General features: G+C 48.4%; 1 protein-coding gene across 1 annotated transcript in view; it reads left to right on the top strand.

Annotated features, from left to right (window-relative positions):
• Positions 1-2,103: 2,103 nt before the first annotated feature.
• The window catches only part of ARHGEF33 (Rho guanine nucleotide exchange factor 33), a 29,061-nt gene continuing 15,690 nt past the window's right edge, over positions 2,104-15,474 (top strand). Inside the window, exons 1-4 of the mRNA XM_014268703.3 lie at positions 2,104-2,177; positions 5,816-5,970; positions 9,247-9,296; positions 14,650-14,814. Coding sequence (XP_014124178.1) covers positions 5,949-5,970; positions 9,247-9,296; positions 14,650-14,814 — 237 coding nt within the window. The 5' untranslated portion in view covers positions 2,104-2,177; positions 5,816-5,948. The remainder of the gene's footprint in view (positions 2,178-5,815; positions 5,971-9,246; positions 9,297-14,649; positions 14,815-15,474) is intronic.

The raw sequence follows: 15,474 nt of genomic DNA, 5'->3' as shown, positions 1-15,474 counted from the left end.
GGCCTCAATTTGTGCCAGGGAAGGTTTAGATTGTATATTAGGAAATGTATTCATAGAAAGGGTGGCCAAGCATTGGGGCAGGCAGCCCAGGGAAGCACCTTCCTTGGAAGTGTTAACCCCGGAATGTGGCACTTGGGGACGGCCATGGGTTGTTGGTGGGCCTGGCAGTGTTGGGTTGGTGGCTGTACTCAGTGATCATGGAGGTCTTCTCCAACCTTCACTGCAAAACCCAGTGTGTGGGACGAAAAGGGAGGAAAGTGATACCAGTTTCGGAGTGAGGGTGACACAAGTGACAAAAGACCCCAAGGCTGTCACTGAGGTGGGGAAGGCCTCGCTGCAGGTCCCTGCACACACAGGGTCACCCATGACAGCTGCCCTGCAGCACATCCTGTCAGGTCTTGACTCCATGGATGGAGACTCCACAACCCCTCCAGGCAACCCGCATCAGGTTGGAGTTTAAAGAAAAAAAACTACCACAAAAATAAGAAGAAAATTTACACACTGGTTTGGCTGGCTGTTTAAGAACCACCACAGCCCCCAACCCAGAGACAACACCTGCCATGAGGATGTTTCCTCAGGGTCCTTCTGCAGATGGTGGCCACAGCCGCCACTCTGATGGTCCGTTTGGGTCTGCTCTGGCCCAGAGAGGCAGAGCATTCCTTCCCCACCACCCCCGCAAGGGGAAGAATGGTTCATAGCAACGCTGCTGACTCACGTTCTCTGCCACCCAAAAGTGCCTGCTCCCCAGGGCTTGTGTGCTCCATGGACCCATCTCTGGGAACAGCCTGTCCACAGGAGATGGAGAATCAGCTCTGGGAGAAGTGGCTCTCTACAAATGCGTTGCATGGTCTCATGGGGTTTTGCCTCTGAAATAGCTTCTGCCTTCTTGTCTTGAAGTGAAAATACTTCTATTCTCATACATACATACACCATTCTCCTTTTCTAGAGGTAGACTGCAAAAGGACACCTGAGTTTGTGCTTGAGGGGAACAGTTGATTTTGTTATATTTTCTTCGTTTTGCTTCTGAACAAAAACAACAACAAAAAACCAAAAAAACCCCAAACCCCAACCAAACAAAAAAAATACCAAACAAAAAAAACCTAAAAAAGAAATACTGTGTCCTCTGTCCCTAGACCTTGACTTCATAGGTAGCAGCATCTTCCAGAGAGCTTCTGTTAATTTAGGAGCCTGTCCTTTCAGCTCCTTTGCTAGGGTTCCACATTTATCTCAGCTGCACAGCAATTATACTGATTTAGGCTGTGCAGTTTCACATTTCACATTTTCTGCCTGGAGGGTATCTTTGAAGCAGATCTTTGCCTTTCAGGGAGAAATTAGTCTGCCTTTTGTTACTGTGCCTCCTCCTTTATGTCTCCCTGTTCTTATGCTTCAGAGTAGCTCGGTGGACTGGCGCAAGCACTGCCCTGACAGCCCTGCCCTTGGGTTACTTGCATTCTCCACATGCTCCCTTTGGAGCAAAGGGCCCTCAAGTGAAGGGCTGATCCTCCTTAGGGAAGAAACTGAGCAGGTGTGGAGGCTGCTGCTCCCTCCAAGCCCTTAATTATTTTTACTCAAAAGAAAGTTTTTCATCATCTAGCAAGAAACAGAAAATACTCAAGTGCTGGTTCGTGTTGCTGCTCCCCTGCCATGGCTACTTTGGCAGCCTTGCCCTTGGCCCCTGCGCCTTCTCGGCCCTGGCATCCCTAGGAAAGCCAGGGTGCCAGCAGGCAGGGAGGAGCTGGTCCCATTTCCCTGTCCCCAACTGGAAGTTTTCTTTTTTGGGTGCCACAGGAGGTCCTGAGCCTGGCAAAGCAGCAGGGCCACAGCAGCCAGAGCACGGCCCCACATGGCCCCACACGGCCCCGCTGCCGTCACTTCCCAGGGCTCCTCGCCCCAGCCCTGTGCAGTGCTAATTAAAAAGTCAGAAATTCTGCAACGCCTTCCTCCAAGTGCACAGTCCTGGTTTTCGCATGGGCACATGAGAATGTGACCTGAAGATTATATAATTAGAAGGTTTTTGTTATGCTTGCATCTCAAATCAGTGATTAGCATGTGACAGTCCCATCCTGGGAAACGTCAAGCCACCATTGCTCTCTCTCCCTCTCTCTCTCCTTTCTTGCACAGTGCTAATTCCCAACTCTAGCAACCACCAGTGCTGAAGGATCTTCAGCTAGCCTGGGGTAAGTTTAAAATGTACTCGGCTTGGGATGAAGAGTGGGGTTAATTATGCCATTTTCATATTATGGATAAAGCTAGAGCCATAACTAATTATATTGTGTGTGCTGCACATAAAACGATATTTAAAGTGTTTTGCATCTTCAGTGCCCACAGTTATTTTCAGCTGATTTCTTCCAAGATTCTGAATGGAGTTCTAGCTTCTTAGTGTACTGGACAATCTTGTGAGGCTGCATTTATAGTGAGGTTTCTAAAACAGTTTAAAAAGGTTTTTTTTTTTTTTTTCTCTCACCATTTACAAGCTAAATTGAATTATCATGCTGAATTGACTTATTTGGATGACAGCTGCATTGGAGTTAGTTGGACACAAAGTGCAAGAGTGATGAGAGTAAATAACTGATTTTTTGTTCTCTTTAGAGGACTGGGGGTTGTTCTCCAAGTGGGATATTTAAAACAGCCAGCAATCTCAGCCAGCAGCATTGACACAGTCACCAGGAAGATCCCAAGCATTTATTAAGGAAAACTGTGGATGCTTAATAACTTGAAGCAGCAAAAGTGCACATGGATTCCTGCACTGTTACCCATGTCATGATTTCAGAAGCAGAATGAGGCAGGAAGCCAGGCAAACAGTAACAGTTCTGCTCCACGCTAGGCTGTGAATGCTTTACTGAACCCTGCCTGCTTGCATGCTGAAGTTTGGTGTATCCCTCAGTCTTTTTGAACTGTGATCCTCTGCACAGCTGATTCTCTCCCCCAGCTGTGCCATTCCATGTGGGGGGAGTGCTGGCAGGGGGAGCACAGTCACACAGTTGCAGTTTGGGCTGCAGGAGCTGCCTCCCCTCTCTGCACCGTGCATGGCTTGTGCAGGAACCCCTCTGCTGTGCTGCCTCAAGGGCACAACTCACTGGGACCTTATCCATCCATCCATCCATCCATCCATCCATCCATCCATCCATCCATCCATCCATCCATCCATCCATCCATCCATCCATCCCTCCCTTCTCCCTCAGGGATCTCATGGGAAGTGGGTGCTGGCCCAGGCTCTGTTGACAGGTTGGCTGCAGTGCCAGCTGCTCGTGCAAGGCACCAGGGCAGGGATCTTTGCTGGCCACCAGTGGCCAGCAGCATGGCAGTCACAAACAGCAGAAGTTCTTCGGTTCCAGAAGATTTGGCTGCTGAGGGGAGATAGAAACAGAAGGGGACAATACATCTTTTTGCCCTGATGGAGGAATCTGGTGGCTTTAACACCTTCAAATTCTTCTCTGGGCTTTGCTCTGGAGATATTCTGACTAGATGAGAACTGCAGGAGTGTAAATGAGTTTTAGTGCTCAGCTCTGAAGAAACAATCACATCTTTGCCTTTTCTTGTCCCTAAAGCAGGGGACCTGGGCTTGAATGGGAGCCTGTGAATGGCTCCCTGTGACTGGGTACTGAGCCTGGCCAGTGGGGAGCCTGCAGAGGAGCCATAACATCTCCTGGTTGATGAGGGAACTACCCTGTGCTGGCTGGCATGTCAGACAAACCCTGGATTTGCCACAAGTGGAGGCCTGGTAGTGGTTTGGGAAAGGAGCTTCATGGAGGGCTTGCACTTGCTGCTGATGTGCACAGGGAATCATGTCTGTGTGTACAGGAAGGGACTTGCTCAGGACTGAGACAAAAACATGAAGAGGGGGATCCTCTCCAGCTTTTAACTGCCTCAAGGGGGATGTAAAAGATGGAGTCCAGAATCTTCCCAGAGGTGCACAGTGAAAGGCACTGGGTCCAAGCTGCAGCTACGGGAAACCCTGACTGGATGTAAGGAAAAATATTCTTTTTCAGGGTACTGGAGGGCCCAGAGAGGCTGTGAGGACTCCAGTGTGGGAACTGTCCAGACCAGAGCTGGACTGAGTCCTGAGGAAGTTTGACATTACTCTTGATTTGAGCAGGAAGCTGAACTAGAGCCATACCAGGGCTCCTGCTCACCTTGATTCTGTTGTGAGTTTAGGACTTGTCCACTGCCAGCAGAGGGATGGTTTGACCAAGCAGCCCCATCCAGGGTCTTAGGGCCAAATACCAATCCTATTCTCCAACCCATTTTTGCACCCTTTAGGCACAAGCCAGACACTGTTCAGCCAGCTCAGGCTCCCTGAAATCCTGTCCCTGGTGAGGACAATCTTAACAGCTTCCCCAGCCACAGCTGGGGGGAACAGAGGACAAACCTTCATTGCAAACCAGGGCAAGGCTCAGGTTCTGTTCCAGTGGTGAGGAAGGACTGATAAGTTTTGCTTCTTATGTTCAGCAATTCAGGAGAACCAGGGAGAGAGAGGCAATGTTACACATTCACCAGGTACAGCAGTGAGCCCTAAATTCTGGAAAGTAGCCAATGTTAATGCAATTATTTAACATAACAAAGAACCAAGGGGTAACTCAGGAAGTTGCAGGCTGCAGATAGAGGACACACAAAGACAGTTACTCTGGTAAAACAGATAAGATTTTCTGGACCCACTTAACCAAGGTCAACCTACTTTGCAGTGCAGTCAGCAAAACTCCTGGTTTGCCTGGAGCAGGAGGGGATGGTGGCATCCCCGGTGTCCCAGTTTCAAAGACTCACTCCTGAGCTCTGCAGAGGACACAGACTGTGCTTAAACATGTCCTTAATAGAATAGGCAAAAATATGCAAAAATGAAATCCATTATTTTCCAGCAAAATGCTGTTTTCTTTGTTTTCAGTGAAAACAGAGGAGGTTCATGTTTCTTACATATCTGTTTTGTCTTTCCTACTTGTTCCTCTTCCCTCAGCATTGCAAAAGCAATTCTGAATTTTAAAACCAGTTCTCTGTTAAGCACACTAGTCCTAGTTCAACAGCCCAGTCTCAGGAATTTTCTGTGGTGCTGACTAATTTAAATTGGGAGCAAAGTTTTAACAACTCTACTACTGAAGTTGAATTTATAAATCTGTTTTGCTCTGAGACACACACTTAAATACCTGGTCCTCAAAACTTCTAGAGAGATTTAGTTACTTTAAAAACAACTCGCAGTCTTGTCATTCTCTGGAATACCTAATACCAAAAAAGAATTTTTTTTACCATGGGATTGGCTTGGGCACAGCATCATGCCCTGTTGTCCCTGGCTCCCACAGAGGCCACACCTCTGACACTGAGGTGCCTTGCAGCACTCCTGTGTCTCCCAGTCAGGGAGGCTGTGGGCAGAGAGAACAGGTACAGCAGGACAAGTCCCTCCTAAAGTGCTGGCAGAACTGTGCAGCAGCATTCTGAAGGCAGTACTTCTGTGGTCCAAACACAGGTGTGAAGCAGATTTTGGGTGACTGGTTGCCTAGCAAAAAGCTGACTCTTGGATGCAGAACACCTGTGCAAGGTGTTCATGTGCTGTTAAAACTACAGCATGTTTTGATTCAGTGTTCATACAGGAAGTATCTTACTGAGAAAACAGTCTCTGTGGGACTACATAGAACCTTTTAGTCACCTATCCATGGAAGCACAAATGGCCTTGGGCTGGGAGGAAAGTGTTTGTACCAGCATCCACTCTGTGAACCCAAACAGATCTTTAGGATGCTTCATTCTGTCTCAAATCCCTCCTCCTTTCTCTGTTGCCTGAACTTCGAGCAGCTCTGCTCAATAAACCCTTTCTGCATCTTTCTGCACTCAGGGTTCAGATGAGCTGCCCCAGCCCAGGGCTCCCATGTGGGCAGCTGTAAGCCATGGGATGTTCCCAGTGACCAGCCAGAGCCCTCCCGAGTGAGGACACGAGTCCCTGCGAGGACGCACTCCCCATAGCAGCCATGGACACAAACAAACACGAAGGTAAAGCAGCCTCTTATTTCACTTCTTGCTAGAATGAAAGGCAGCAAGAGAGAAACATGCTCTCATAGGAGCTGTCTGCTGGCCACCAGCCAGGCCCCTGAGAGCACCTCTCAACCATGGCAAATGTTCAGTACTTTCAGTTCTTAGAAATATCTGGGGGTTGACATTTTATTTCTTATTTTAGAACCATATCCCTCTCCTCTCTGGAAAATATTCCTGTGGCATATGTAATGTCCAATGTGGAAAGCCATTCCTTTTCTTGCCTCGTGCCCCACTTCTGCCTTAGGATGTAGAGAGACTTTTGGCTGTCCAAAGCTATGTTTTACCTGAGGGTTCTGTGATGAGGATCTGCTTCTCTCCCCATGTGCTTTGTAGAGAGGGGTTCTTGTTCATATCGGTGCCACAACACAGATATCTGCACCAATCCCAGTCTTGCAAGCACCAAGATGTATCCAGGCCACACTGCTTGCATGCAATCAGTCCTTGTAAGGCTGGCTGCATTCTAGAAAGTCTGAAAAGCTCAAATCCAGGGTTTTAGTGGTTACTGACTTCTTTCAGAGGAATGTGGTGCTTGCCTTCCACCCCAAACCCCTTGCATTGTGCTTTGCCTTGCCACCTCAGAGGCACTGTGTCCATATGGTGAGGAACTCTTGGAACTGTGAGCAGAGGGAGCAGCTCTAGGAGTGCCCACAGCTGTCAGCTCAGGAGGGAGACTGGACCACGTCTTTCCCTCTTAGAAGGTGCTTGGTGGTGCCACTATTCATGGCATAGTTATCAGAAAAGTTAATTTCTCTATTATTATCATGATTATTCTAATTTGATGAAATTAGGTCTATGTACCTAAACCCTTACACTACAGCAGGCTGAAAAGGAAATTATCGCAGGGATTTTTTCCAATTAATTGTTATGCCCTCATGGGCTGCAGATGTTCAGTGCAGAAACTGGGAGATGCACAGAGTCCCTTGTTTCCCACAGTGAGACTGTGAGGAGCCTCCTCTGCTTCAGCTCTTTGCAGTGACTTTATAGAAATGATCTGGGTTTTGACTGGGTACATTCAGAGAGTGCTCATGGCAAAGGTGGAAGTGCTCATGGCAAAGGTCACAGTAGCAGTGATCCTCTCCCCAGTTCCAGTCTCACTCAGGAGCAGTTCCTCACTTTTAGTAAATCCAAGGATATTACAGACTGATGCACAATCAAATCCACATGAAAGACCCCTACAGATCTCTGCAGGACATGGCTCAGGCCCTCTGTATCAGACTGAAAGACACCCAAAGAAAATTTGAGAAGGCTCTTTGCTGTGCTATGCTTCTACCTGACACCTCCAGTCCTTCACAGAGCTCTGCACTCAATACACCCACCCATGTTGTAAAAACATCATCTCCTTGTCCTCCCAGCACCTGGTTTGTGTTGTACTATTAATTCAGAAACATATCCTCTTGCTCTCTTTGGGTCAGTCCTTGCTATCTCCCAGCAAGAGCCCAACAGACCTGGCATGGGCTTCAGTTTCCATGATTCAGGAGAGTCACTGTAGACACAGCCCCAGCTCCAGGCATCAGGAGAAACTTCTGGCCAAAGGCCAGTTCCTAATTCATGTGGTTGCAGAGAAAATCTGGAAAAAAGAACCAGACAGGCCAAAGTTGAAGATGAAAACAACCTGTAATTTAAAAGTTGAAATGTGGGACATGGTGCAGGCTGGCTGATGAGTTCTGACCCCAAACAACTGGCAGTTTGCAGTCATAGTCACTTCTCACAGTCAGCCTGCTGCTTCTTGTTTTCCTAGGAGGGAGCATGAGAGGGTACCCCCCAGAGGCTCAGTGTCTGACCCAGCTACTCAGCCCCACAGCTGAGAGAGCCATGAACACAGGCAAGAAGTGGCACATGGGCAGAGAGGGGCACACAGCCTCTCTGCCTCTCCCTTCTGCAATTCATGGGGGAATTTGCTCAAGTTTCTCTGAATCAGGACAAATCCTAGAGACCAGAACAGGGCCATTTCATAGGTGTCCTTGCTGGTAACCCACATTCCCCCTCAGGGGTAAAGAAAATCAGAATGGAGCTATGCCTTGTATAGCTCTGACTTCCAGGCTTCAACTTTCCACTGGCTGACTGTGCAGAGTCCTCCCTGCATGCTTTTCCAGCCTCTGCAGGACTGCATTTCTGTTATCTTAAAGGCCCAGGCTGGAAAAGCACCAAGCATCTGTAGCCAGCATGGAAAGAAGGAGCTTGGCTTCCCCTGGAGTTGGGCATGGGGTTATTGGTCATGTCTGTGACTTAACAGCAGAGGCAAATCCTTGGAGGCAAGGGAAAACCCATCTCCTGAAATGGCATTCCCAAGGGGAATGAGGAACAGAGTAGCATGGTGTTTTCTGGGAGTGAGATCCAGGCAGGGAGCCTGATGGAGGGAATAACACCAAGGCCATAGGACTGCAATTGCCTCAAAGGGCAACGGCAGCACAGCCAGAGGTGATTTCTGTTGGACAACTGAAGGTCTCTGCACAAGACAGTTGGACTACATGGCCTTAAAAGGTCCCTTCCAACTCAAATGATTCCATGATTCTAGGATTAATGCCTAGAGATAATGTCTCTGCAGTGTCCAAAACACTTCTGCAAAATAGATATAATCTCCTCCATCAGCCAAATCTGTTTCAGCAATGTTAAATTGTACAAGATCAGCTGGGATCAATCACCACACCACAAACCCCCAGGAATGACAAAACCAATGAAAAGGTGTAATTTTGGGAGGTTAGAAAAGATATCATTACTGCTTGGATTGCACATTTTGACAAAATAAAACTTAAAATATACAGATAAGGTATTTTGCCTTTTGTGGAGGTAATAGAGATATGTACAGATATAGTAGAAGACAAAACTGACTGCTTCAGTAGAGAAACAGATCAGTAATGCTTTAGGACAAAAAAAAAAAAAAACCAAACCCAAAAAATAGTGTTATCTAAGGCTGGTACACAGAACTACACTTCACAGGGAGCAATTTAGTCCTAATTGCCCATACAAGCTTGCTCACTTCCTTGCATGGATCAACTCTGGCCAGACAAAGGACAGCAAATAAGGTGAATTTAACATCTGAATTTAGGTGAGTCATTCCCATTTTATAATTGCAGTTTATTTTACAAAAGATATGGTGTTCAGACCTCCTAAAGTGAGACTTGAGTCCTTTAAAACCGATTTGTTCCTCAAGAGGGACTTCAAACCCTCTGTTCCAGTTATTAATAGCAGCCATTATAAGTCATTTTAATTGACTGAAGTTCTTTATTCCCACAGGAGGGACTGAAAGTGTGCCTGTGAGTACCCCTGCAACACAGATTTCCCAGGTAAAGATGAGCAAAATGCCCTAAATAACTCCAAGAGTTTAAAGAGTTACTAATATATAAACAGTAGTTAAAAAGCTAAATTAAGTTGAAGGAGAAATGTAGGCATTTACAAGAAACATGGCAACCAAAATGTGCACACTGCATGAATAAATATCACACATCTTGGGCCTCATCTTAAAAGACCTTTCAGTAAAATTTCTCTGCTCACAACCAGTTGTATTTAGGCAGGTGGTTTGTGAGCTCAGCTAATTAAGCAGCTGACATCATTAGCACCAACTAGAGAATGTCAATTCACTGGGCTGGGGGGAGATTTCATGACTGAGCTTTGATGAGCTTTCAGCAAACCTGCTGAACTGTCCCAGGAGCAATGATCTGTTGACTGACATGGGGCAGGGGTGTCTTATGCAGCTGGGGCCAGGTCTTCTGTGGGGCTTTGGGTTATCCTGGCAGCCTCCCAGCTCCTCAGACATGGAGTGCTCTTGCCTGATAATCCAGAGCAGCCAGAGTGTTGAGTCTTTCTGCATGTCTTTGTCTGGCCTCCCAGCTAGAAACCCTGGTGATCAGTTCCTCCTGAGCTCTGTGCCTTGTCTTTGGGCTAACATTTTTGCTGCAATTGGATATCACAGATGCTGGAAGGTTGTCTATGATCACAGCCCAAGGAATATCCGTCCTGCAAGATGCAGTTTCAGCCTTTCCACATGATGTTTCCTACTCATTTCCAGTCTGCAGGAAATGTGTCAGAGTTTTAAGCACTTTAATCCCTGGTCTGGTTCAATATGGAACCATAGCCTGAGAGAGGAAACATACCCCTGAAGTGGAAATCAGATTATTTGAGACCTCCCTTGTCACCATTGCAACACTAATGTCCATAATTGCTTGCAAGTGCACCATGGCAAGTGGAGAAGGCACTGCTTTCCATGAGCTACCCAGCACTTCTGTCATCTCATCCTCTTTTCCCATCCAGAGAGCTCCAGGGGTCCAGCACAGTGCATCCAACATGCACCTGGACTGTGTGCTGGAAACACCAAGCACACATGTTGTTTTTCAGCTGACACGTGGGTACCCTCCTGAGTCCTTACATGTCAGTCACCAGCTGGCTCCTCCCTTCTGCTTCAGCAAAGGCCCTGTGGACAATGCAGTTACCAAAAGGGACTGCACAGATGTGGAGCAAGGACTGATGAGTACTTGCAGCTCCCTTTAAGTCATCCTTCTCTTCTGTACTTTGCTGCTCTGACTGTATGCCTACCATCCTTGCCTAGGAATACATATGCTGGATATACTCCTAGGCCCAGCTTCTTTACCACTGTAAACCACTGCAGCTCTGCTGCTCTCCTGCTGTGAGGCACTGCAAGCCTTCCAAATGCTTGGCTGTAGGAGTGCTGCCCTTAAGCACAGGAATTAGTAGCTGTTCTAAAAATTACTTGTTTCCTGGTAAAAGCACGCATCATGCAACTGTGAAAAATCAGATCCAGGGCTTGTGTCAAACACTGGATTTTGTGCCAGATTGGTTTCAAGCAGTGTCCTCAGGCAGCCCTCTTTTGAGATACAATGTCTGTTTACTTCTTCAGAGCAGCCCCAAAAGATGTGCAGTGATGGACAGTGGATAAGCTGGGGAAGCACCACAGACAGTACTCCTTCATGGCCACAGAAGGTTCTGCTCTTTTCAAGGATATATTTATAACAGCAGAATTGTTCTGTGCAGTATTTCTTTATACTGAGCCTGCTTCTCCTGCCTTTGACAGGCTCCAGCTCAAGGTCCCAGACAGCAGGTGCTGTTCTAGTGTAGGACTGAGGCAGCTGCCACAGGTGCAGGTGCAAATGGCCATCCCTGTGGAGACAGGGCCCTGGACAGCCTGGCCAGTGCTGGGGGAACCTGTGGGGACACAGCTACTCAGAGAAGGCAGGGCTCCCTCTCATCCCTTCAGTGGCAGCCAGGACAGTGACCCAGCTCACCAAGGCTCTGCTGCCCTCTTTCCATCCCACTCCCTCCTTCCATAAACCATCCCCATCTGCTGTGCAGTACCATCCTCCCTGGGCTGCCTCAAAGCCTGACCAAATCTTTAGGCTGCAAGGACTGTTGTTATCTTTTACAAATGTCTCAAATTGCTGGCACCCACCAAGAGAGAGAGGGGAGACTCTGCAGTTTTGCTGCCTCGGCTCCAGGACGCAGCATCAGTCCTGTGCACAGCCTTTGTGAACAGCATGGCTTTTCCACACAGAGCTGAAAATCATCAGGGCAGCAGGTGAAATAGGAGTCATGGGGCCCAAGAAAGACATACCTACAAACACAAGGCACTGGATACCTCACTGCTCTGCTTTGTCAGGTTTGAGGGCCACAGTCCAAAGGCAGATGAAGTCTGTACCTGGTACTAAATTATTTAGATGCCTAAATGCCTTTTTTGAACAGTTGTTGGACAGGTTTGAAGGACTCCCTGTGACTGTGCAGATTCATTTATCCTCTAGGCATTAGTTCAATTTAAGTTATTGTTTCTTAAATTCCACAACTTAAATGTTAAATTACATCTTTAGTCCCATGAATAAGTGAGCCAGGGCAACACATTATGGTTTAACTGTTGCTGTATTACACAATCTGTCTTTTTTGGTATGTGTTGCACTTAGAAACTTTGGAAACACAGAGTTGGCTTGATTTTCCAGAGGGTCACAAAGCTGTGAAGTACCTCTCTGGTCCTGTAGGCATAGGCCATCCCTGTGGAGACAGAGCCCTGTCACTTGGCCCAGACATCAGCAGGGCCTGATACCTCAGTGGCTTCCATCTGTTTTAACAGCTTATGGGATTAAAGGATGGTTTTCTACACCTTGCTTTTAGAAATGAGCTCTAACTAAAATCCATAGCTACACCATGCTTGGCAAGAGTTTAAAGATAATGTGCTGTTCCTGTATCACTTCATTTGATTTTGGATAACTCTGCATCCAATGCAACAAGAATGTATTTCCCTCTATGCTAACCCTGACCTGCTCAGGGTTTCAGCACTTCTTGTTCCATCAGACAAGCTCTGTGGCTGGTTGGTGTTTCTGGCTGCATTCATCCCTCAAGCAGCAACAAAAGGATGCATTTCAGTGTCTGAAACAGTCACTGCAAGCTGCATGGGGCTGAGGAAGGATATATGGGGCAGGACAGACTCAGGCTGGGCTCTGGAGCACTGAGATGGACACACAAAGAAACTAAGCTAGCACTGTCACCACAAAAGCAGAGATTGGCCAAAAGCAAATACCAAAATAACAGGTCACTGTCTGCTCTCAGATGCAGAGGATATTTCATCCAGGCTCTAATCCAAGTCTTTCCTTATGTTGGCTGAACTCTGCTTTCATAGAGTGTTTCAGTGCACATGGACACCAAATTCTCTGCAGTGGTCCACTTTTGCTGATGCTTTGCAGCTTTTCTTACTCTGAAACCTCAAGATCAGCAATGATTCCCACCCCTATACCCTTCAAAGGATCTGTGTAGTTTACCCCCTTTCTGGAAGCATCTGAAAAGGAGATGGCCAGGCTTGTGGGCAGAAATATTTCATTCTCAGCTTATTCTCCCCAGACCATGTTATCTCCAGGGCCAGCTCCAGGACTGCTCCACTGCTAGCAAGACTTGGGGCTGTGATACCTCCATCCTGAAGCAGACCTCTAAAATGGATAGCATAGGTTAGAATGGGATAGATATTCCAGTTGGAAGGGACAGATCTTGCAAATGAACCCTTGTCACTTGGAGGGCAGTGTGTGATGCCCAGCCCTGATGCAGGCTGGCAGACAGACTGTGCCTTGGCCAGGTCAGCTCAGGGGGAAAGTCTGTCCTTAAGCACCTGCGAGCAGGGATGGGAATATTAACATTTTGCACAGTCACAGTACTTTATAACCCTCCCTCCCTCCCTCCCTCCCCCTTCTCCAGGCACATATGTTAGGATGTCTGATGATGCCACGACCATCTGGGCTGAGATATCAGAAGCAGTGTGGTCATTGTCTGCCCTAAGCAGCCCCTCTGACCTTTCAGACTACATGCACAGGTCACAGGTTGACACTGTGGCCAGGAGGGGAGGGGGAAAATGTTCAGCCAAGGAGTCTGGAGCTCCAGCTGGCCTGGGGATTCAGGGTTTCATCCTGATGAAGGAAGATGTCCTCAGCCTCCTGCTCCCCTCTGCATGGTCCCAGTGCCTGTGGTTCCTGTCAGTCTAGCTCCTCCTACCCAGGCACTCTGGAAATGTGTGTCCAGGCAGCTCAGAGTGGGGGCTGTGGGGTGAGTGCTGGGGATGGCAGGCAGACATCCTCTGGAAAGACACTGCCAGCCTTGACCAGAGGAGGCTGGTGCGTGCCAGTGCCCCGAGGTATCGGAAGCCATCTCTGCTCCATTTGCAGGACTCAAGCGCCTGAGTTCCCGGGGTGGCTCTCCGCTTACCAGCAGTGCTCCCGTTTTGGACTCAGTTTATAACCAGATGTTAGGCCGCATTTCTGTTGTAAAGGTAAAAACCTCTGTGCCGAAGTGCCTTGGGCCGCGACCTCGCTGAGGGCTTTGTGCAGGCAGCACGAGCCTCGCTCACAGCACTGGGGCAGAGTCAGGCTCACCAGCCCCAGCTGCTCCCAAGAGGGAATTCCCTGCTTAGCTCTGTGCCAGCCGCTGATCCCCCTCACTGCCCACCTCCACACCTGCCTTGTCTGCTTGCTCTGCCAGCCTGGCTTGCCCCAGTCCATCTCCTGCTTCACCCAGCTATCACTGCCTGCCTCCAGCTTAGGTGGTGAGCACAGGGCATCTAGGGACAGAAAACAGAGAGAGTGGGCACAGTGTGACTGTATGCCAGGGGAAAACCTCTTGTTCCCTCCCCAGCACAAGTTAGAGCTGCCTCCTTCCATGGGAAGGGCCTGTGGCAAAGGACAGAGCTTCTCCACAGCCCTTGGAGAGCGAGGGGTTAGACCTGTGTGGGGAGAATTCCAGCCCCACGTGTGGGAGGAGGACTTGCTCAAAACCGGACACGTTCTTGATTGCTCAGCTGCTTTGGAGATTAATAATCTGGCTGCTGTTATTGCAAACCTTTTGGCATGTTTCAGACTGTCCTCTCCTACTACAGGCTGACAGGCTGCAAACTGCCAGGGAGCCTGGAAAAACTCAAAAAAGTTTTTTAAAAAAGTCTGAAAAAGGGCACATTGATTGCCCAAGACAAACACCTCCTACTCTGTACCGAGGCTGCAGCAGGGGCCAAACCTCTCCCCATGTTTCCCAGCCATGAAAGGAGGAGGAGAAAGAGGACAGCACCTTACAGGATGGGTTACACTCAGCCTTTGTGACCCTTGGGGACACAAACACCTGATCCTGGGAGGAGGGACTGAACCCCCCCGTTTGTGGTTGCTGTAGTTGCAGGCATTGGCCTCTGAGCTGAAGGCTGGTTTCACAGAAGCAATGCAGGAGCTGTCACGCATCCAGCATGGAGAGTATGCCCTGGAGGAGAAGGTCAAGAGCTGCCGCTGTGCCATGGAAGAGAAGGTGGCCGAGATGAAGAATTCCCTCAACACGTTCAAGGTAGGAGTATGACCTGTGGGGGGCGACATGCTTTCCATGTGAGCTTGCCTGGCAGAGGGAAGCATTAACCTGCCTCCATCCATGCTCCCTGTTTGCAAAGAAAATGAGTGAGCAATTGTTTTGGATACACCTGGGGTACTTCCTTTGGCTTTGGGTGTCCCCTCACTGCTCCAACTCACAAGTATCCCATGCTCTGGCCCATTTAGCCTTCTTGACTGGCCATGAGGCAATGCTGAGACTTAGCTGGACACAAAGCAGCCCTTGCTCTGGGCTGCACATACCGTGGGTTCATGGCCTGCTCACAGGCTACTGCTGGGCCACTGTCCCTTGGGTCGGGTCTCCTGCATTTCCTGCAGGAACCAAAGCCACTGGGGAGCAGCAAATTAACACAAAACCCTAAAGCCTTTTGAAGTCACATTTCCACATGGCTGGGAGGAAGTGCAGCCTGGTTTGATCTGGCCCAAGAGGATAAAGACAAAGGGCTGGAGAGACAGCCTAGCAAGAAGGCTTGATGTACATTTTAGACCAGCCAGTGTCTCCATGCAGAAAGTGGATGATGAGGCAGGCAGAGGAACTCTTTTATAGTTTTTATTGCAAATTTTCCCCAGGGGGTTTGCTGAGTCAATAGTACCTTGTGAAGCTAAAGAGGGCTGCTTACTG

Source organism: Zonotrichia albicollis, chromosome 3, assembly GCF_047830755.1.
Source record: "Zonotrichia albicollis isolate bZonAlb1 chromosome 3, bZonAlb1.hap1, whole genome shotgun sequence".
Classification (NCBI taxonomy): domain Eukaryota; kingdom Metazoa; phylum Chordata; class Aves; order Passeriformes; family Passerellidae; genus Zonotrichia; species Zonotrichia albicollis.
This window is presented reverse-complemented; position numbering and strand designations above follow the sequence as displayed.